The sequence below is a fragment of the Sapajus apella genome, unplaced genomic scaffold, assembly GCF_009761245.1.
Source record: "Sapajus apella isolate SASKATOON/1434 unplaced genomic scaffold, GSC_monkey_1.0 scaffold45, whole genome shotgun sequence".
Lineage (NCBI taxonomy): Eukaryota > Metazoa > Chordata > Mammalia > Primates > Cebidae > Sapajus > Sapajus apella.
This window is the reverse complement of record NW_022436985.1, coordinates 14,530,270-14,554,343: the sequence shown is the minus strand read 5'-3', so window position 1 is coordinate 14,554,343 and position 24,074 is coordinate 14,530,270. Positions and strand designations below refer to the sequence as shown.

The 24,074-nt window shown below is 41.1% G+C and overlaps 1 protein-coding gene across 2 annotated transcripts in view; it reads right to left on the bottom strand.

Moving 5' to 3' along the window:
- The window catches only part of COQ2 (coenzyme Q2, polyprenyltransferase), a 34,412-nt gene extending 11,065 nt beyond the window's left edge, over nucleotides 1-23,347 (bottom strand). The window contains exons 1-2 of one of the 2 annotated variants that reach the window (XM_032239735.1): nucleotides 23,021-23,347; nucleotides 14,795-14,961 (exon numbers count right to left, since the gene is read on the bottom strand). In XM_032239735.1, coding sequence (XP_032095626.1) covers nucleotides 14,795-14,961; nucleotides 23,021-23,273 — 420 coding nt within the window. In that variant the 5' untranslated portion in view covers nucleotides 23,274-23,347. Of the gene's footprint in view, nucleotides 1-14,794; nucleotides 14,962-22,529; nucleotides 22,847-23,020 lie in introns of those variants that run through there. The other variant, XM_032239736.1, reaches the window with a different exon arrangement.
- Nucleotides 23,348-24,074: the final 727 nt, after the last annotated feature.

Here is a 24,074-nt window from a genome sequence, read left to right as displayed (position 1 = left end):
GAAAGACTAAATATTTACTAACTGACCTTTACAGAAAAGGTTTGCTGACCAGATTTATACCATACTTCACTGTGTAATAAAGCAGCTTGGCAATAACTCTGACTAATGACTCATGCTGGTTAGATTATCAGAATGGGATCTTTTACACCTGATTTGATTCCTATAGTTTCAAATTTAAAATAATACTTGTTTTTATATTTGTTTCAGGGTATTAGCATTATTCTAGCTAGTATCTGAGTGCTTACAATGCTCACTATTCTAAAAGCTTTAACTGCATCACATCACTGAATCCTTATAATAATCCTATTTTAGGTTGGGCACCGTGGCTCACGCCTGTAATCCCAGCACTTTGGGAGGCCGAGGCGGATGGATCACCTGAGGTCAGGGGTTCAAGACCAGCCTGGCCAATGTGGTGAAACTCCGTTTCTACTAAAAATACAAAAATTAGCTGGGCGTCGTGCTGGGTGCCTGTAATCCCAGCAACTTGGGAGGCTGAGGCAGGAGAATTGCTTGAACCTAGGATGCGGGCAACAGGAGCACAACTCTGTCTCTAAATAAAGAAATAAATAAATAACCCCGTCTTTCAGCCATTTACAAGTTCTTGCCATTTCTAATGTGGATGAAACTGAGGCAGAGGCTCAGTAAATTTCCCAGGTCACAGATGCTAGGGGTAGCACAGCCAGTCTAGTCCCACCAACTCCACTACCAACCAAAAGGTTATGCTTGCCCCCTTCAGAATAGTGATAATTAGCTAGCAATTTTGAAAGTTGCAAATAAATATGCACTTCATCAAAACATTTATTTATTTATTTATTTATTTATTTATTATTATTTTTTTTTTCCCATTTATTTATTTTATTGCATTTTAGGTTTTGGGGTACATGTGAAGAACATGCAAAATTGTTGCATAGGAACACACGTGGCAGTGTGATTTGCTGCCTTCCTCCCCATCACCTACATCTGGCATTTCTCCCCATGCTCTCTCTCCCCAGCTTCCCACCCCCCACCGTCCCTCCCCTATTTCCCCCCAACTCACCCCAGTGTGTAGTGCTCCCCTCCCTGTGTCCATGTGTTCTCATTGTTTAACACCCGCCTATGAGTGAGAACATGCCGTGTTTGATCTTCTGGTCTTCTGTCAGTTTGCTGAGAATGATGGTTTCCAGGTTCATCCATGTCCCTACAAAGGACCCAAACTCATCGTTTTTGATGGCTGCATAATATTCCATGGTGTATATGTGCCACATTTTCCCTATCCACTCTATCGTCGATGGGCATTTGGGTTGGTTCCAGGTCTTTGCTATTGTAAACAGTGCTGCAATGAACATTCGGGTACACGTGTCCTTATAGTAGAATGATTTGTAATCCTTTGGATATATACCCAGTAATGGGATTGCTGGGTCAAATGGAATTTCTATTTCTAGGTCCTTGAGGAATCGCCACACTGTCTTCCACAATGGTTGAACTAATTTACACTCCCACCAACAGTGCAAAAGTGTTCCTATTTCTCCACATCCTCTCCAGCATCTGTTGTCTCCAGATTTTTTAATGATCGCCATTCTAACCGGCGTGAGATGGTATCTCAGTGTAGTTTTGATTTGCATTTCTCTGATGACCAGTGATGATGAGCATTTTTTCATATGTTTGTTGGCCTCACGTATGTCTTCTTTTGAGAAGTGTCTGTTCATATCCTTTGCCCACTTTTGAATGGGCTTGTTAGTTTTTTTCTTGTAAATCTGCTTTAGTTCTTTGTAAATTTTGGATATCAGCCCTTTGTCAGATGGGTAAACTGCAAAAATTTTTTCCCAATCTGTTGGTTGCCGATTCACTCTAATGATTGTTTCTTTTGCTGTGCAGAAGCTGTGGAGTTTGATTAGGTCCCATTTGTCTATTTTGGCTTTTGTTGTCAATGCTTTTGGCGTTTTGGTCATGAAGTCCTTGCCTACACCTACGTCCTGAATGGTTTTGCCTAGATTTTCTTCTAGGGTTTTTATGGTGTTAGGTCTTATGTTTAAGTCTTTAATCCATCTGGAGTTAATTTTAGTGTAAGGTGTCAGGAAGGGGTCCAGTTTCTGCTTTCTGCACATGGCTAGCCAGCTTTCCCAACACCATTTATTGAACAGGGAATCCTTTCCCCATTGCTTATTTTTGTCTGGTTTGTCAAAGATCAGATGGTTGTAGAAAGGTTGTGTTGCCTCCGAGACCTCTGTTCTGTTCCATTGGTCTATATCTCTGTTTTGGTACCAGTACCATGCTGTTTTGATTACTGTAGCCTTGTAGTATAGTTTGAAGTCTGGTAGTGTGATGGCCCCCGCTTTGTTCTTTTTGCTTAGAATTGACTTGGCTATGCGGGCTCTCTTTTGGTTCCATATGAAGTTTAAGGTGGTTTTTTCCAGTTCTGCAAAGAAGGTCATTGGTAGCTTGATGGGGATAGCATTGAATCTGTAAATTACTTTGGGCAGTATGGCCATTTTCACGATATTGATTCTTCCTAACCATGAACATGGGATGTTTCTCCATCTGTTTGTGTCCTCTCTTATTTCGTTGAGCAGTGGCTTGTCGTTCTCCTTGAAGAGGTCCTTTACATTCCTTGTTAGTTGTATTCCTAGGTATTTTATTCTCTTTGTGGCTATTGTGAATGGAAGTTTGTTCTTGATTTGGCTCTCTTTAAGTCTGTTACTGGTGTATAGGAATGCATGTGATTTTTGCACATTGATTTTGTATCCTGAGACTTTGCTGAACTTGCTTATGAGTTTCAGGAGGTTTGGGACTGAGACGATGGGGTCTTCTAGATATACAATCATGTCGTCTGCAAATAGAGACAATTTGACTTCCTCCTTTCCTATTTGAATGCCCTTTATTTCTTTTTCTTGCCTGATTGCTCTGGCTGGAACTTCTAATACTATATTGAATAGCAGTGGTGAGAGAGGGCATCCTTGTCTGGTGCCACATTTCAAGGGGAATGCTTCCAGTTTTTGCCCATTCAGTATGATATTGGCTGTTGGTTTGTCATAAATAGCTTTTATTATTTTGAGATACGTTCCATTGATACCTAGCTTATTGAGTGTTTTTAGCATAAAGGGCTGTTGAATTTTGTCAAAGGCCTTCTCTGCATCAATTGAGATAATCATGTGTTTTCTGTCTTTGGTTCTGTTTATGTGGTGAATTACGTTTATAGACTTGCGTATGTTGAACCAGCCTTGCATCCCCGGGATGAAGCCTACTTGATCATGGTGGATAAGCTTTTTGATGTGCTGTTGCAATCGGCTTGTCAGTATTTTATTGAAGATTTTTGCATCTATGTTCATCATAGATATTGGCCTGTAGTTTTCTTTTCTTGTTGAGTCTCTGCCGGGTTTTGGAATCAGGATGATGTTGGTCTCATAAAATGATTTGGGAAGAATTCCTTCTTTTTGTATTGTTTGGAATAGTTTCAGAAGAAATGGTACCAGCTCCTCTTTGTATGTCTGGTAGAATTCAGCTGTGAACCCATCTGGACCTGGGCTTTTTTTGGGTGGTAAGCTCTTAATTGCTGCCTCAACTTCAGACCTTGTTATGGGTCTGTTCAGGGTTTCGGCTTCTTCCTGGTTTAGGCTTGGCAGTAGGCAAGTGTCCAGGAATTTATCCATTTCTTCCAGGTTTATTAGTTTGTGTGCATAGAGTTGTTTGTAATAATCTCTGATGATGGTTTGAATTTCTGTGGGATCTGTGGTGATATCCCCTTTATCGTTTTTTATTGCATCTATTTGGTTATTCTCTCTTTTCTTTTTTATTAATCTGGCTAGTGGTCTGTCTATTTTGTTGATCTTTTCAAAAAACCAGCTCCTGGATTTATTGATTTTTTGAAGGGTTTTTTGTGTCTCTATCTCCTTCAGTTCTGCTCTGATCTTAGCTATTTCTTGTCTTCTGCTAGACTTTGAGTTTTTTTGATCTTGCTCCTCTAGCTCTTTCAGTTTTGACGATAGGGTGTCAATTTTTGATCTCTCCTTGTTTCTCATGTGGGCACTTATTGCTATATATTTTCCTCTAGAGACTGCTTTAAATGTGTCCCAGAGATTCTGGTATGTTGTGTCTTCATTCTCGTTGGTTTCGAAGAACATCTTTATTTCTGCCTTCATTTCATTGTTTATCCAGTCAACATTCAAGAGCAAGTTGTTCAGTTTCCATGAAGCTGTGCGGTTCTGAGTTAGTTTTTGAATTCTGAGTTCTAACTTGATTGCACTGTGGTCTGAGAGACTGTTTGTTACGATTTCCGTTCTTTTGCATTTGCTGAGGAGTGATTTACTCCCAATTATGTGGTCAATTTTAGAGTAGGTGTGATGTGGTGCTGAGAAGAATGTATATTCTGTGGCTTTGGGGTGGAGAGTTCTGTAAATGTCTATTAGGTTTGCTTGGTCCAGGTCTGAGTTCAAGTCCTGGATATCCTTGTTAATTTTCTGTCTGGTTGATCTGTCTAATGTTGACAATGGGGTGTTAAAGTCTCCCACTATTATTGTGTGGGAGTCTAAGTCTCTTTGTAAGTCATTAAGAACTTGCCTTATGTATCTGGGTGCTCCTGTATTGGGTGCATATATATTTAGGATCGTTAGCTCTTCTTGTTGCATTGATCCTTTTACCATTATGTAATGTCCCTCTTTGTCTCTTATGATCTTTGTTGCTTTAAAGTCTAATTTATCAGAGATGAGAATTGCAACTCCTGCTTTTTTTTGCTCTCCATTTGCTTGGTAAATCTTCCTCCATCCCTTTATTTTGAGCCTTTGTGTATCCTTGCATGTGAGATGGGTTTCCTGGATACAGCACACCGATGGGTTTTGTCTTTTGATCCAATTTGCCAGTCTGTGTCTTTTGATTGGGGCATTTAGTCCATTTACATTTAGGGTTAATATTGTTATGTGTGAATTTGATACTGCCATTTTGGTGCTAGCTGGCTGTTTTGCCCTTTAGTTGAGCTGGTACTTGTTGTTCCTTTATATGTGTAGAGCCTCTTTCAGGAGCTCTTGTAGAGCTGGCCTGGTGGTGACGAAATCTCTGAGTACTTGCATTTTCCCAAAGGATTTTATTTTTCCTTCACTTATGAAGCTTAGTTTGGCTGGATAGGAGATTCTGGGTTGAAAGTTCTTTTCTTTAAGGATGTTGAATATTGGCCCCCATTCTCTTCTGGCTTGTAGGGTTTCTGCTGAGAGATCTGCTGTGAGTCTGATGGGCTTCCCTTTATGGGTAACCCGACCTTTCTCTCTGGCTGCCCTTAGTATTTTCTCCTTCATTTCGACCCTGGTGAATCTGACGATTACGTGCCTTGGGGTTGCTCTTCTTGACGAATATCTTTGTGGTGTTCTCTGTATTTCCTGGACTTGAATGTTTGCCTGCCTTGCTAGGTTGGGGAAGTTTTCCTGGATAATATCCTGAAGAGTATTTTCCAGCTTGGATTCATTCTCTTCGTCGCATTCAGGTACGCCTATCAAACGTAGATTAGGTCTTTTCACATAGTCCCACATTTCTTGGAGACTTTGTTCATTCCTTTTTACCCTTTTTTCTCCAGTCTTGCCTTCCCGTTTTATTTCATTGAGTTGATCTTCGACCTCTGATATCCTTTCTTCTGCTTGGTCAATTCGGCTGTTGATACTTGTGCATGCTTCACGAAGTTCTCGTGTTGCATTTTTCAGCTCCATCAATTCACTTATATTCCTTTCTATTTTGTCCATTCTTGTTAGCATTTCGTCAAATCTTTTTTCAAGGTTCTTAGTTTCTTTGCATTTGGTTAGAACATGTTCTTTAAGTTCACAGAAGTTTCTTACTACCCACCTTCTGAATTCTGATTCTGTCATTTCATCACACTCGTTCTCCATCCAATCTTGTTCCCTTGCTGGTGAGGAGTTGTGATCCCTTTTAGGAGGAGAGGTGTTCTGGTTTCGGGTGTTTTCATCCTTTTTGCGCCGGTTTCTTCCCATCCTTAAGGATTTATCCACCTGTCGACTTTGTAGTTGCTGGCTTTCAGATTGGGTCTCAAATCTTTCAGATTGACGTTCTGTTTGTTGATGATGAGGTTATTTCTGTTTCTTGGTTTTCCTTCTGACAGTCTGGCCCCTCTGCTGTAGGTCTGCTGAGGTTCACTCCAGGCCCTGCTTGCCTGGGGTTCACCTGCAGCAGCTGTTGAACAGCAAGGGTTGTTACCAGTTTTCTTCTTCTGCTATCTTTGTCCCAGACGGATACCCGCCTAGTGTCAATCTGATCTCTCTTTTATGAGGTGTCTTTTTGGATATATAGGGGTCAGGGAGCTGCTTGAGGAGACGGTCTTTTCTTTATAGGAGCTCAAATGGTGAGTTGTGAGCTCTGTTGTTGTTCATTCAGAGCTGCTGGGCAGGTACTTTTAGGTCTGCTGCAGCTGAACTCATAAACTGCTTTTTGTTCCCAGGTGCTCTGTCCCAGGGATTTAGGGCTTTATTTATGAGTTTCCGTTATGCTGCCGCCTTCTTTTTTTTTTTTCCTTCAGACCTGCGCAGCCCAGCAAGGAGGCCGCCTAGTCACTGTCGGCCTATGGCAGCTTTGCTGAGCTGCTGTGGGCTGCGCCCCGCTGCCGAGTGAACTTTCCTGCAGTCCTGATTATATGGGTGTAGTTAGAACTGCTTTGGCGATGGTGGCCCGCCTCTGTTGGGGCGGAGTCTCTGCTGTGGCGGGTTGCCTTGGCAACGGCGGGCTGCCTCAGCAATGGCGGGTTGCCTTGGCAACGGCGGGCTGCCTCGGTAATGGCGGACGCCCCTCCCCGACAGAGATGGACGTCCCGGGTTCAGCTGCGCTTGCTGTGAAACTCTCAATCCAGAGTTTCTGGTTGCTGTTCTTTTGTGGGGGTGGGGCCAGCCGAGCCTGATCGCCCGGCTCCCTGCCTCAGAGCCTTTTTTAAGTTGGTGTTCCAGTCGCCTGTTGAAGAGGCGCCGGGGTCTGTTTGTTTTCCCCTGCGGCCACTCACTGCGCTCGCTTAAACAGCGGCACTGAGGTTTGTGGCGCTTTTTTTTTTTGCCCTGGAATCTACTGTCCTGGTTCTCTGCTCAGTCCCCTTTTTGAACCAGCGTATGGGCGACTTCCCGTGGCTCCAATCGCCAGCCAAGAGGGCCCCCGGACTGGTGTATTTTGTACGGAGAACCGCGGCTCCGGGGCGCCGACAAAGCAGCCGCGCGGGGCAAAGCAGCGGCGCTGGCCGGCACAGCCGCACTGGCCGAAACAGCTGCGCTGGCCGAAACAGCCGCGCTGGCGACCGTGGAGCTCCTCTGCCCGGGAATTTCCTAGTCTGTGGGCAATAAAAACGCGGCGTCCACTTACCCTCTGCGCTTTCACTGGGAGCTGCAATCCTGAGCTGCTCCTAAACGGCCATCTTGGATCTCCCCCCCATCAAAACATTTTTGATGTGGTTTCTATGAAACCAGAAAACTCACAGCTTACTAAACTAAATCATGAATACCTGTGTGTTGAGATTATTTCAATGTTCTTAACCTAATGTTTATCAAATGGTGACATGGCTAGTAGATTATATACATCAACAAAGACATTTAGCCTGTACACCCTAATAGCAATTATCTTTCCATTTAATACATCAGCAATGTACTTAATATGTAATGTATTAAGCAATATTCTTAGCCACAAACATGACCTTAATGATATATTGCCTTTAAGAAACTGAAGTAAGCATTATAATTTGGCCCAGCTTTTAAACGTCATTTAAAAGAGACGCACAAAACATTTTAAAATTCATGTTAGCGGATAGGCGTGGTGGCTCATGCTTGTAATCCCAGCACTTTGGGAGGCTTAGGCGGGTGGATCACCAGGTCAGGAGTTCGAGACAAGTCTGACCAAAACGGTGAAACCCCGTCTCTACTAAAAATACAAAAATTAGCTGAGCATGGTGGCGTGTGCCTGTAATCCCAGCTACTCAGGAGGCTGAGGCAGGAGAATTGCTAGAAGCTGGGAGGTGGAGGTTGTAGTGAGCCAAGATCGTGCCACTGCACTCCAGCCTGGGTGATAGAGCAAGACTCCACCTCAAAAAATTAAAAATTAAAAAAAAAAATTCATGTTAGCCAAACCACCTCAATAGCTGTAAAATACTCATCTGGTGCTTTGTTGTGCATCAATGCAGGATCTGGAATCTTCTAATAACAGAAAAATGGCTTGAGGGAGGTGTAAGATAGTTAATCACCTTTTTATCTAGTGAGAAAACAAATCATTAAAGGGGAAACTAAAGTGGTCATATTTTGCTAATTAAGAAAATTGAAAACGTTAGTTGGTTTGAATATATTATTATTTCTGAGACAGGGTTTTGCTCTGTCGCCTAGGCTGGAGTGCAACTGCATAATCACGGCTCACTGCAGCCTTGACCTCCCAGGCTCAAGCATCCTCCCACCTCAGCCTCTGAGTAGCTGGGAATACAGCTGTGTGCCACCATGCCCAGCTAATCTTTCAATCCTTCCTTCTTTCCTTCCTTCCTTCTGTCCTTCCTTCCTTCTCTTTCTTTTCTTTTCCCTCCCTCCCTTCCTTCCTTTTGTAGAGGCAGGGTCTCACTATGTTGTCTAGGCTGGTCTGGAACTCCTGGGCTCAGGTGATCCTCCAGCCTAGGCCTCCCAAATGCTGTGATTACAGGTGTGAGCCAGTGTGAGAATACAGGCATAAGCCACTGTGCCCAGCCTAATGTAGTATTTTTCTTAATGAGGCATTTTCTTTTGATATAATTTTAGAATCACGTGTGATTTAAAGAATTATACAAAGATCTCATGTACCCTATACCCAGTTCCCCTCAATAATATCACATGTAAAACTATAGTACAATCTCACAACCAAATTTTTTTATATTAATATAGTCAAGATGTAAAACACTGCTGTCACCACGAGGATCTCTCATTTTGTCCTTTGATAGCCACATGCCACACTCACTTACCTCCTGTCTTTGTCCCCTCCTTAATCCCTGGCAAAGCTAATCTATTCACTATTTCTGTAATGCTGTCATTTCAAGAATGTTATATAAATGGAATCACACAGTATGTAACCCTTTCAGACTGGCTTTTGTCTCTGCATAATTCTCTGGAGATTCCTCTAGGTTGTTTCATATATCAATTGTTCATTCCTTTTATTGCTGTAGTTTTCCCAGGTACAGATGTACATACATTGTTTAATCTTCACCCACTGAAGGACATGTCTATAGTTTGGGGCTATTACAAGTAAAACAGCTATAAATATTTACATACAGGTTTCTAGGTGAACGTAACTGTTCATTTCCCTAGGATAAATGCTCAGGAGTGCAACTGCTGAGTTGGATGGTAGCCTCTACGTGAACGTAACTGTTCATTTCCCTAGGATAAATGCTCAGGAGTGCAACTGCTGAGTTGGATGGTAGTTGTATATTTAGATTTTAAAAAACAAACAAAAACTCCCAATCTTTTCCAGAGAGGCTATACTACTTAACCTTCCCACCAGCAATGTATGAGTGATTCAGGTCCTCTACACCTATGCTAGCATTTAGTATTATTGCTATTTTTTTTTTTTTTTCAGCCATTCTGATAGGTTTGTAGTAATAATTCAGTGTAGTTTTTTGTTGTTGCTGGTTTTTTTTTCTTTTTTTTTGGAGACAGGGTCTTACTCTGTCATCTACACTGAAGTGCAGTGGCATGACCATGGCTCACTACAGCTCCACTTCGCAGGCTCTCACTTCAGCCTCCTGAGCAGCTGAGACCATGGGTGTATGCTACCACAACTGGCTATTTTTTTCACCTTTTCAGAGACAGGGGTCTTACTATGTTGCCCAAGCTGGTCTCAAATTCCTGGGTTCAAGAGATCCTCCTGCCTGGGCCTCCCAAAGTGCTGGGACTACAGGTGTGAGCTACCATGCCCTGCCTCATTGCAGTTTTAATCTGTATTTCCATAAAGACTAAGAATGTTGAACATATTTTTATGTACTTATTTGAAATCTGTATATCTTCTTTGTTGAAATATCTTTACCCATTTGTAATTGAATTTTTTTTTTTTATTGTTTAGTTTTAAGAGTTCTTTATATATCCTGGTTATTTTATTTTTTTGAGGCAAGGTCTCGCTCTGTTGCCCAGGCTGGAGTGCAGTGGCACAATCTTAGCTCACTGCAGCCTCCGCCTCCTGGGCTGATTCTTCTGCCTCGGCCTCCCAAGTAGCTGGGATTACAGGCATATGCCACCACACCCAGCTAATTTTTGTATTTTTAGTAGAGATGGGGTTTCGCTATATTGGCCAGGCTGGTCTTGAAATCCTGACCTCAAGTGATCTGCCCACCTTGGCCTCTCAAAGTACTAGGATTATAGGTGTGAGCCACCATGCCTGGCCTATTCTTGTTTGTTTGTTTTGGTTTTTGTGTGTATGCTTTTTTCCTTTTTCCCCCATCCCCCAACACACATAGGATATATATTCTTTTGTTGGATACCAGTCTTTTGTTGGACTCGTGGTTTGCAAATATTTTCTCCAGGAGCTTGTCTTTTAATCTTAACATGGTCTTTCGCAAATCAAAATTTGTTTTGATGAAGTACAAATTCATTTTCCTCTTACAAGGGTTGTGCTTTTTGTATTTATCACAGCTTTTAAAATTTTCTTTAGTTTTAGAAGCTTGATTACGATGTATTGAGGTAAGGATTCTGTGTGTTTATCGTGTTTGGAGGTTGCTTACCTTCTGAAATATGTAGGTTTATGTCTTTTGCTAAATTTGGGACTTTTTCAGCCAGTATTTCTTCAATTATTTTTCAGCCCCAAACTTTCTCCTGTTTTTCCAAGACACATGAAACAAATATTAGATAATTTGTTATAGTCCAAAGGTCTTCGATTTTTCAGTCTATTTTCCATTTTCCGGATTGTGTAATTTCTGTTATTCTATCTCCAGTTCACTGATTCCTTCCTCCGTCCCCTCCATTCTACTGTTGGGCCCATCCACTGAATTTTTATTGCAATTATTATATCTTTCAGTTCGAAAATTTCCATTTGGTTCTCCTTTATATTTTCTATTTCTTTTCTGAGATGTGATATTTTTCATTAGTTTCAAGCATGTTTGTAATTGCTCACTGAAGCATATTTATGATGGCTGCTTTAAAAATCTTTGCAAGAAATCTTAACATCTCTGCTTTCTTAGTGTTGTTCATCTACTGACTATCTTTTTTTCACTCAAGTTGAGATTTTCCTAGTTCTTGGTATGACAAATGATTCTTAACTGAAATCTAGACATTTAAGTACTATGTCATGAGACAATGAATCTTATTTAAACTTTTAATTTCAGCTGGCTTTTTTTTTTTGACACTGCAATGGCAAAAGAAGGGGGTGGGAGACGCTGCCCAATCACTACCAGCTGGGAAGCTCAATTTCCCGACCTGGTTTCCACTGGCCCCTGCCAAGTAGGCTCTCCGCCCGCCCCTCCATCTGTACCCATTGACATTTCCAGATATCTGGCTTCTTCAGTTCCAAGCCTGGAATATTTGAAGAAAAACAAAATCTAGGAAATTATTTGGGTCCTAAGGTCCCTAGTGAGTCTGTCACCTTTTCTTCACAGTCCTCTTATGTTTGTTTTATTTCTAATGTCCAGGAGTTTTAGTTATACTTAGTAGAAAGAATAGAGAAAATACATCTATTCCATCTTCCTGGAAGCAGAAGTCAAAATCTATATAATTACTTTTAACTCTAGTCAAGAATGTGGGACTGAAACGTTTAGGGTAGAGTCTGTCTACCAAATAAGATAAAGCACTTCAGAATTTTGCAGTTTGCCTTCAAATATTTGATCTCAAATGTTATCCAAACAGACCCATGATTAATAAACTGTTACTAATTTATAGCACTATTTTTCATTTTCTGGAAGGCTTATACTAAGCTAGCAATTTTTTTAAAGTGATGAACTATTATTAACATGTTTAAGAATTACCTTGAAGTGATATATGCCAGAAGCCTCATTTATAGAGTGTACAGAATAAACACTGACTAGGATGTGTGAACCTCCAAGTCAAGAAAGTGCGTATCTCATATGTTGGGTGCTTGCGTCTTCTTTTGAAAAATGTCTGTTCATATGCATTGCCCACTTTTTAATGGGGTTATTTTTTCCTTGATGTTTGAACTCCTTGTAGATTCTAGACATTAGCCCTTTGTTGAGTGCATTGTTTTCTCCCATTCTGTAGGTTGTCTGTTTACCTTGTTGATAATTTCTTTTGCTATGTTAAAGCTTTTTAGTTTAATTAAGTCTCATTTGTCTATTTTTGTTTCTGTTGTGTTTCCTTTTGGGGACTTAGACATCACTAATCATCAGAGAAATGGAAATTAAAACCACAATGAGATACCATCTTCTATGCCAGTCAGAATGGCTATTATTAAAAAGTCGAAAAAACAGACGTTGGTGAGGATGTGGAGAAAGGGGAATACTTATACACGGTTGAGAAATGCAAATAAAACCACAACGAGATACCATCTTCTATGCCAGTCAGAATGGTTATTATTAAAAAGTCAAAAAACAGATGTTGGTGAGGATGTGGAGAAAGGGGAACACTTATACATGGTTGGTGGGGCTGTAAATTAGTACAATCTATTGAAAACAGCATGGAGATTTCTCAAGAACTAAAAACAGAACTACTAATTCAACAATCCCACTAGTGGGTATCTACCCAAAAGAAAATAAATCATTTTGTCAAAAAGACACCTGCACTCATACAGTTATCACAGCATTATTCACAATAGCAAAGTTGGGGAATCAACTAAAGTGTCCATCAATGACCATCACGGTGAAACCCTGTCTCTACTAAAAACACAAAAACTAGCTGGGCATGGTGGCGCACACCTGTAATCCCAGCTACTCGGGAGGCTGAGGCAGGAGAATCACTTGAATCTGGTAGGCGGAGGTGGCAGTGAGCTGAGATCATGACACTGTACTCCAGCCTGCATGAAAGAGTGAGACTCTGCCTCAAAAAAAAAAAAAAAGTGGTATATATACACAACGGAATACAATGGAATACAAGGCCATAAAAAAGGAATGAAATCATGTCATTTTCAGCAACATGGATGACAATGCAGGCTATTATCCTTAGTGAAAGTACTTAGAAACAGAAAATCAAAAACCACATGTTCTCACTTTTAAGTGGGAGTTAAACAATGGGTACACAGAGACATACAGAGCGGAGTAATAGACACTGGAGACTCCAAAAGGTAGGAGGGAGGGAGGGAAGTGGAGGATGAAATACTACCTTTTAGGTCATACTATATATGAGTACACTAAAAGCCCAGACTTCACCACTACAGAATATATTCATGTAACCCAACTATAACTGTACCCCTAAATCCACAAAAATGAAAACATTTTTAAAGAAAAAAAAAAGGACAGTGCACATCTCTTGGCAAATTAAGGCATCCCAACTGTGTCAGAGAAATAATGCTTTACCGTGCAGCTCCTGCCACTCTTCTACCACACCCATATCCTCCAGTCACATGAGGACCATGTAGTTGCTGTTATCAAACACATACTTATCTCACAGCCATGCCTCTGTACCTTGTGTTTCCTCTGTCTAGAGAAACCTTCACCCTCTAGCCCACACTTTTTTGGCTATCCTATTCTTTCAGAGTTCAAAGGTCACTCCTACCTGGAAAGTTCTCTCTAACCCTCTCCCTTAGGTTGAGGTAAGTGATCTTCAGCAAGTTTCCCGGTGAACACTATTCTCAAAAGACTTCTACTGTATTATAATTACTAAACCCTGAATATCAGGAATGTTGTATTTCATCAATGCAATCCTAGAACCTGCCACTGGCTGTTACACATAGCAAGTATACCCAATAAATGTTTTTGAATTTAAAAACATATTAATGTAACACTATTATATAAACTAAAAATTATTACAGGTATGCCTTGCTTAAGGAAAAGTCAGACTACATAAAAGGCAAATTAGGAGTGATTATTGACTTTATATAAGTTTTTATAAGATTATTCACTTTTTATAATTCAATGTGGGTTTCTTTTAAAATCAAATTTCAGTTGATTATTTACTCAAGCATTTAATGATCTTGTACTAATTATGGCACAGTTGCTAAGCTAAAAAGGCAAATAAGATGGCCTCTTCCTTTGAGGAGATAACTGTCTGTTGAAGAACAAGGAAATAATTATACACATGCATTAGAATATGTACAAAAAATAATCCAAAGAAAAATAATGCATTGAACTCTTAACTGATGTTTTCTTTAGGGGATAAGAGGAGGAGATAAGGATGACTTGCACTTCTCACTGGTTGCAATTCTATATTGTCTAAGTTTTTCAGAATAAGCATGTATTATTTTTTTAAGGAGAAAAAATGGCTATTTTTTTTCTATGTTTTTTTTTTGTTTTTTTCTATGTTATTTTTCTGTTTTTAAAAGAAACAATTATAGGAAATGCTAACAAGGGCTGCCTTGAGTCACTTGATTTACATAAGAATAGTTAGGACTCTAAAATACATCTTAAAGGAAGGGATGACAGATCTTTTGGACACTTGAAGCTTCAGGGTGAATTTTCCACTTTCACTCCTAACCTTTAACTCCCTCACCCTCAGTCTTCCAAATTCTCAATTCACTTTATAATAATAAAGTACACACTTGCCCCTAGGGCCACTCTTGTGTTGGGAAAGGAAGTATTATACACTGCACTTTGCAATACCAGCTTTCAACTGATCCTGGCACTTCCCATGCTGGATTTCAGTGGTCACTGAATGATCTTGTTGCTTTATATGGCATTCAAAAGTGATATCACTTTGTTATTCTGCAGAATTGAGAAGAGCCTCTCTATTCCTTTTCAGGCGGAAATTACCTTTTTATCATAGTCTTGGTCCCACATGTCATTAATAGTACAGCCTGCTCCACGCATCAGGATAGCTCCAGTGCCAAAGAGGGAGAGCATGTAGCAGTCTGGAAAACAACCTGGTTCAGCTGCCAAACCAATGCTCCAGGTACATGGCAAATACAGCAGCCAGGTTCCTAAGCAAAATTAAAGAGACAAAAAAAAAAAGGTACAAATTCAAGTCAGTTAACTCTTCATTTGTTTAAACACCACATACCAAAGAAATAAAAACACTGTAAGTCAAAAAATACATGACAAAACTGAGAAAATAAATTTGTAACTTAAATGACAAAGGACTATTCTCCTTACTATGCAGAGTGCCTAGAAGAAAGAAATCAACGGTCCAATTAAAAAACAGACAAAACACATAATAAAAATTCACATAAAAAGAAATGCAAATGGCTCTCATAAATATGAAAAGATACTCAACTTTGAGAAACACACATGAAAACTACACTGAGATAAAAATTTTCACCTATGACTGGCAAAGCCCAACATCTGACAACACACTCTAGGGAGTTGAACACTCTTATGGATTTCTAGTGAGGTTACAAAATGGTCCTACCCTTGTGAAGGACAACTTAAAAACTGTTTATTGTATGTGTGTTTATATGTGTATATAAATATATAAATGAACCTATATATAAAACATTCATATGTGAATGTTAATATGCTCACGGACCATGTCAGGAAGAACACACTAGAAACTGATAATAATGGCTGCCTCTGGGGAGGGGAACTGAGTGGACAGGAGACGGGATAGGAGACCTGCCTTTCACTCTATACGCTGGCACCTTCTGAATATTGCATCATAGACGCTTATTACCTACTTTAAAAAGTTACCATGGCCGGGCGTGGTGCTCAAGCCTGTAATCCCGGCACTTTGGGAGGCCGAGGCGGGTGGATCACGAGGTCAAGAGATCGAGACCATCCTGGTCAACATAGTGAAACCCCATCTCTACTAAAACTACAAAAAAATTAGCTGGGCATGGTGGCGTGTGCCTGTAGTCCCAGCTACTCAGGAGGCCGAGGCAGGAGAATTGCTTGAACCCAGGAGGCGGAGGTTGCGGTGAGCCGAGATCGCGCCATTGTACTCCAGCCTGGGTAACAAGAGTGAAACTCCGTCTCCAAAAAAAAAAAAAAAAAGTTAGCAAAAATTTCCTTTACTATTGTTAGTATAATATACTAAGATGGTCTAGTTTTTTGTTTTGTTTTTGAGACAGCATCTCATTCTGTCACCCAAGCTGGAATGCAATAGCATAATCACAGCTCACTGTGGCTTCAAACTTTTGGGCTCAGATGATCCTCCTGCCTCCACCTCCCCAGTAGCTAGAACTACAGGTGCAAGCCACCATGCCCAGATAATTATTTTATTTTTTGTACAGATGAGGTCTTGCTCTGTTGCCCAGGCGAGTCTCAAACTCTTGGCCTCAAGTAATCTTCTCTACTTGGCCTCCCTAAGTGCTGGGATTATAAGTTTTTTTTTTTTAGACGCAGCTTCACTTTTGTTGCATAGGCTGGAGTGCAATGGTGTGATCTTGGCTCACCACAACCTCCACCTCCCGGGTTTAAGCAATTCTCCTGCTCCAGCCTCCCAGGTGGCTGGGATTATAGGCATGCGCCACCACATCTGGCTAATTTTGTATTTTTAGTAGAGACAGGATTTCTCTATGTTGGTCAGGCTGGTTTTGAGCTCCTGACCTCGGGTGATCCTCCCATCTTGGCATCCCAAAGTGTTGGGATCACAGGCGTGAGCCACCGCGCCTGGCCGTGTTAGTTTTTTTGTTATTTAAACTGAGCACTTTGCAGCTACATATATAAATGGGGTTAGTTCTTAGTACTTAACAAATAAACTAGATGAAATTAAGATAAAAGCAAATAGATTATACAAAAGACTTCACATATGAACTTTAATATTCTACTTCTTTTTTATTTATTTATTTGTGTATTTATTTATTTTCTAAGATGGGGTTTCACCCTGATGGCCAGGCTGGTCTTGAACTCCTGAACTCAGGTGATCCACCCACCTTGGCCTCCCAAAGTGCTAGGATTACAGGCATGAGCCACTGCACCCGGCCAATATTCTACTTCTAAAAGAAAGTCTTTCAACTGATTTAAATATGGTGCCTATTAGATAAAGTCCGAGCTTTCCTTCCCTATTGAAGGATACAAGAGAAAAGGGATTTGGGGTTAAAGAAAGTTCAGATCCTGAAGAAAAATGGTCAAATGACTAAAGTCGCTGTAATCATGTTTAAGCTTCACTAAGTTTAGGTTTTATTCATTTACACATATTTATGAAGCATATACTCTGTGCCAAGACTGTGGTAAGAACTGGGAATACAATGGTAGCTAAGAGAGAAGTGGCTTCTGCCTTCATGCAGCTCATAAATCAAAAGGAAGAAATGCAGTTAAATAAGCAGTAACAATAAAAGCTCAATCCAACAACAGGACAAGAGCAGGGTCCTACAAAGGTATAAAACAAAACTAACTATTCAAGATAGTTAGCTAGTTTTGGGAGTGGGTAGGGGGAATCAGAGGGTCTTTTCCAAAGGGGATATACATTTACACAACAGAAAAGTCAAGGAGAAGCCTCAACTAAAACCTTGAGAAATGGCCAATCCAGACGGGAAGTTGGTGCACTCCACAGTAACAATGGCTAACATTTAGGGAGTGTTCACAAAGTGTCAGGCAGTGTTCTAAATGCTTTATATGTCTAAACTTATTTAATCTCCAGCAACATCTTTATGTATTATATTATATATTATATTATTAGACAGGGTCCAGCTCTGTTGCCCAGGCTAGAGTGCAGTAACAAGATCATAGTTCACTACAGCTTCTGACTCCTAGGCTTAAGCAATACTTCCGCCTCAGCCTTCCAAGTAACATTCTTACACAGCAGGTTCTGTTAATAACCCCATCTTACAGATGAAGAAACAGATAAAGAGTGATTTGAGTATAGCTCACAGGGGATAGAGGAATAGCTGGCTGATCCTATCCTCCCAGGCTAGAGAAGAAAGAATGCCACTTCACAGCTATTATTTTCATGGTACAATTAGAACTGAAGGTTCCACTAAAAAGAAAAAAATTCTAGACAGAAAGATGTGTAACCACATATAGTGTTTTGTGTCAGGAACAAAACTGCCTTGACCAGAAGTCTGTATTGAAAGTACCATATTCTAAAAACTAGCCAGGCATGGTGGTGGGTGCCTGTAATCCCAGCTATTCGGGAGGCTGAGACAGGAGAACTGCTTGAACCCGGGAGGCAGGGAGGCAGAGGTTGACAGTGAGCCAAGATGGTGCCATTGCACTCCAGCCTGGGTGGCAGAGTGAGAATCCATCTCAAAAAAAAAAAAAAAAAAAAGGAACGTATTCACATACTGATGGGAATCTTTTTATGATAAGCATGCCTCCCTGAATCTCCTTATATCTTTTAGTTAGATATCTTGTCAAATTATTTTTTCCTTATACTTATTAAATTCTATTACACATTCTACATGAGAACAACTCATGATGTAATGATGTTTTTAGATACTTCATTAAGGACAAATTTAAATTCTGTTAAATAATAGTTGGATATTGGCTAACGGTAGTCTTTTTTTTTTGTCCTTTTTTTTAAATTGTACTTTGGGCTCTGGGGTACATGTGCACATCCTGCATGCTGCAGGATTGTTGCATAGGTACATACATGCCATGGTGGTTTGCTGTCTCCATCCCCCCCATCACCTACGTCAGGCATTTTTCCCAGTGTTTTCCCTTCCTGTGCTCCCCACCGCGCCACTGTACCTCCCCTTCTCTCTCCCCAATCCCCACCTAGCACAGTGAGTATTTTTCTCTTCCCGTGCCCAAGTGTTTTCATTGTTTGTCACCCGCCTATGAGTGAAAACATGCAGTATTTGGTTTTCTGTTCTTGTGTCAGTTTGTTGAGAATGATGGTTTCTAGATTCATCCATGTCTCTACAAAGGACATGAACTTTTTGTTTTTTATGGCTGCATAATATTCCATGGTGTATATGTATCACATTTTCTTTGTTCAGTTTATCATTGATGGGCATTTGGGTTGGTTGCAGGGCTTTGCTATCGTGAACAGCGCTGCAGTGAACATACGTATGCATGTGTCTTTATAATAGAACAATTTATAATCCTATGGGTATATACCCAGTAATGGGAAGCTGGGTCAAATGGAATTTCTATTTCTAGGTCCTTGAGGAATTGCCATGCTGTCTTCCTCAACGGTTGAACTAATTTACACTCCCACCAACAGTGTAAAAGTGTTCCTATTTCTCCACATCTTCTCCAGCATCTGTTGTCTCCTGCTTTTTTTAATGATTGCCATTCTAGCTGGCGTGAAATGGTATCTCAATGTGGTTTTGATTTGCATTTCTCTAATGACCAATGATGATGAGCATTTTTTCATATGTTTGTTTGGCCACATATATGTCTTTTTTGAGAAGTGTCTGTTCATATCCTTCACCCACTTTTGAATGGGTTTGTTTTTTTCTTGTAAATCTGCTTTAGATCTTGGTAGATTCTGGATATTAGCCCTTTGTCAGATGGGTAGGTTGCAAAAGTCTTTTCCCATTCTGTTGGTTACTGGTTCAGTCTAATGATTGTTTCTTTTGCTGTGCAGAAGCTCTTAAGTTTAATTAGATCCCATTTGTGTTTTTTGGCTTTTGTTGCCATTGCTTTTGGTGTTTTAGTCATGAAGTCTTGTCTGTGTCTATGTCCTGAATGGTTTTGTCTAGGTTTTCTTCTAGGGTTTTTATGATATTAGTTCTTATGTTTAAATTTTTAATCCATCAGGAGTTAATTTTTGTATAAGGTGTAAGGAAGGATTCCAGTTTCAGCTTCCTGCATATGGCTAGCCAGTTTTCCCAATACCATTTATTAAACAGGGAATCCTTTCCCCATTGTTTGTTTTTGTCAGGTTTGTTAACAATCAGCTGGTTGTAGACGTGTGGTGTTGTTTCAAAGGCCTCTGTTCCATTCCATTGATCTATATCTATGTTTTGGTACCAGTACCATGTTGTTTTGATTACTGTAGGCTTGTAGTGTAGTTTTGAAGTGAGGTAGCGTGATGCCTAAAACAAAAAAAAAAAAAAAAAGTAAAGGAATCTGTAGAGCTTCCCTACAGATGATAAGGGTTTCTACAGTGAAGGGGAAAGTAAAAAGACTTCTGAGTTCTATGCCTGCCACTTGTAAGCTGAGTGACACTAGACAGTAAAGTGTCTTAAGGCTTAAGTCTCCATTTCACCTGTAAATGAGGGAAGAGAACAGCTACCTCATAGAGTCGTTATGAGGTGACAATATTAATTATGATGGTTATGACAACAATAACAGATATATGGCACTAACTGTACCAGGTGGTTTCACAGAACACTTTTGACTCTCACAACAAGCCTATGAGGTAGGCACTATTTTTATTACAATCATTTTACAAATACAGAAACTAATGCAGAGAGGGAGTAATTGTGCCCAAGACCATACAGGTAAAAGGCAGCCAAGGTGGAATTCTAACCGAGACGGTCTGGCTGCAGTCTGTACCCTAAGTCCAGTGCTGTCACTCTGTACACCCTAAATCTCTCCGTACACTTCAGTTTCACCTGTTCTTTTGTCCCTACTGATTCCTAGTGACATTTTTTTTCTGTATTCCATATGATACTTTCATTCTCCGTATTTTTCTGTGAAGAAAGATGGAGAGGAGGCAAAGACAAGAGACAGGCAGATTGCACAAAGAAATGTTTCTTGTAGAAAAAGGAAAAATTCTACAGGAGATGAAATAAAATGAGCAAGTTCTGAGGGGTGATGGGCAGATCAAAGACAGATGATCTTTAAGACAACATAATCACCCATAAATGTGGTAAAACAAAAAATTACACTCCCAATTTGATGGAAAGAGTGCCACCTGCTGAAACTTTCTGGAATAAAGTAGGTTGGCCCATTTGAAAGAAGCTGTATTGCCTTCTCAAAAACAATGAAACCTGCTACTGATCAATGAAGGTAAAACTTCAACAAAATAAAACAATGAACATATAATTATCCCACAAAAAAAGAATTCAAATAAAGAATTATCAAACCTGGAATTCTACTACTGTCAATTATTGTTCCTGGCATATGATAGGGGTTCAAAAAATATTTGTGGAATGAATTCTAACATAGTCCTATAGTTTTCTGAAAAATCCTGTAATGATCACCTTATTCACAATGAAACCAGGCAGGCTGGTATCTTCTTAACATACGTAATCTGTAAGTACAATTTTCTCCAATCCCCACTTCTAAGATAATAATGGCTATTTCTTCAGCATATATTAAGACAGGCACTGTTCTAAGCATTTAACACAAATTAATGAATTTTCATGACCTCATAAAGTCCATATTACTATTAATAGTATCTTCATTTTACAGATGAGGAATAGATGCCCAGAGAGGGCTTATAATTTAACCAAGGTCCCTCAGATGAGCAGATTCACATCCAAGATGTGATGTGATGTCTGGCTCCAAAGCTTTGCTCATAACCCCTCCGTTGCCTCCTGTTACAAGGCAGAAGGTCCAGCCACTAAGATAGAAGCCAGAGGTTTAACTGGGGAAATGCGAATAATGGTAGATGTTTATCTATAGGCCTATAGTGCAGCTCCATGCCACAGACTCTTAGAACAGAATACAGTCAGGCTTCAGATTGGAACTGGGCTTGGAAATGTATGCCTCTCAACGTGAATCTGGCCCCAAAATGCATGGGGATCATACATAGCCTCCCAATGATGGCAGAGCTGTACCTATCATTCAGTATGCTTTTATGCTTTAATAGCCAATTGGTATAACTTAGTGCTCTGATCCCAAATAGGTCATGCATAAATCTAGAATACCAAAAGCAAGGCCTGATTTGGGTCTTGTATGGGCAAAAGTGGAGTGAATGTACCTAGGCTTTTGAATACATCTCCATACACTGCAATGGCAAATGTCATCATCTAGATTGACTGGAGCTCATCCTCTATTCCTCCATGTTATCCACCTTCTTCAGACCCGTTCTTGTCTCATTTCCCATTTTCCACACCCACTTGGTGTTTCAGGTCAGGCTCATATTTTTAGTGTTCTAACACTCCACCCTGGGTCTTTGCAAAAATACTTCCCGCACTAAGATCTCTTCCCTCCTCTGCAAAATCAGCTTGCCCTTTGGAGTATAATTTCTTCTTGAAACTTTCCAGCAAGGGATCCACAGTAGTTTTTCTTTTCCCTGTAGCACTTACTATCTGTACCACTCATATTTTATCCATACTTTCCTAGCTCACCAAATAGTCCTTCAACTAGACCAGAGTTCCTTGAAAGCAAGGAGTTTCCATAACTCTTTCTATCTCCATGGTCGGACAGTGTAGTAGAACTTATTAATTCACTTAACACTAATGGAGAAGCCAATCAACTAATAAGTGCATAAGGTTAGTTAGTGGTGAGTGCTATTAAGAAAAACTGAGGACAAAGCAAGAGAAAGTGAGGTTGGTAGGTGTTAATTAATATAGGAAGGTCAGGAAAATCTTCCTGTAGGGGGCGATTGTGATCTGACAGGCAGTCCGTAAGTGCTGTCCCTGAGGCGTTCAAATGAATTAAATCTTTGCCTTTTGCCTGAAGCAGGGAACAGAGCTCCGACTCAGCATCAGAACACCGGGTTCTTCTGGTCTGGCTCTGACGAGGAGCCTTAGTTTCCTCAGCGTCTTACCTGTCTTAATTATTGTCTTTGTGGGCCTTACAGGATTGCGGGGAGGATCAAACATTACAATAAATGAAGGCGTGCTTCCATACTGTCAACCTGCGCAAACGCAGGGCCACGAGAACAGAACATTCCACTAGAGTCACCACTTAAACAAGTATTTGTGGAACGAGAATTATCTTGCCCGCTTCGGGTACTCAGGGTGCCAACAGACGTGAAACTGGCGGGTCCTTTAGGAGACTGTCCCGACTGAGTGTCCCGAGGTGACTCGCTCCAGGGCGCATGGCACCCGGCAGCCAAGCTCAAGCTTTCAGGCTCTCATTTCAACGTGTCCCGAGGTGACTCGCCCCAGGGCGCACAGCACCGGGCAGCCAAGCCCAAGCTTTCGGGTTCTCATTTCCATCACGCCGAGACTGGCCGCCGCGGACAGCTCTGCCGAGCGGACTCCGAAGCTGCTACCCAGAGACACCCGGGTTGCCCGCCCGCCAACCCGCACTCACCAATGGGCTTGTCCAACCGCATGAGGCGCAAGTACGGCTGCAGGGGGCGGGGCGCAGAGTCCACCACCGCCGCCGCGGACAGGCTGAACTGGCGCCCGCGCGACTCGGGACAAGCGGGGGGCTGCAAGTCACCACTGTGGGGCGCGCCAACCGCACGCGCCAGGGCGAAGGAGCGGCCCCGCCAGCCCGGCAGCCACGCCAGTGCCACAGCCCGCAGGCCCCGCGCGAACTCCGTGGTTCGCGAACCCAGCATGGCGCTGGGGAGGCTGGGACGAGCCCCGGACGAGCCCGGATGACGTCATTCACTGTAGTCACCGGCAGGCATGCGCAGTGGCATATCAGTAGACTGCAGTCAGCGCCTTCCAGGCGGGTCCGTGGTGTGGGCAGGTCCTTTCCGCGTCCTTACTTCTGAAACATGGGTCGTCGTGGTCGCTTACTCTAAGGGAGGGATACTTAATGTAAAAGGAATTCCTATTGGCAAAAGACAAAAAAATTACAACAAATTGAGTTGTAATTTTTTACAACTAGATCTCGATTGGCTTTGTGATTGCAGAAACGGGCAACACTCAGAACAGGGGTCTCTGGGGGAAAAAACAAACAAAAAATAGAATCGGACAACACCTTATTCCATAAAATAGAATAAGTGTTCTAAAGAGTATAGACAGAAAAAGGGCTGAAGAAAGCAAAAGCAGAGCACAAAAAGCGAATTGGTCACTTCAGATTACTTTTATTGTGAGGCAGGGACAGGGGAACAACAATAGAGAAATAACTGGTTAATATCAGGTTACTTCAGGCTGGGGATTAAAACAGGGAACTTAATTGTCATGACGATTCCATGTTCAAATGGCCTGTTTGGAAAATTGGCTGTTGTCTCTCCTGACTTCTTAGAATGTCAGATACAACTTAGCTTTAGTTTGGGACTTGGAACTTTAGCATGAGTGACTCTTGATTCTTAGTCTAATCTGCTGGGACCTAGTGCAGGAACATAGTTCAAAACAACGGCCCCCTATAATTTAACCCTATTATCAGCTTTCTCAATAAATGGAAAAGGATA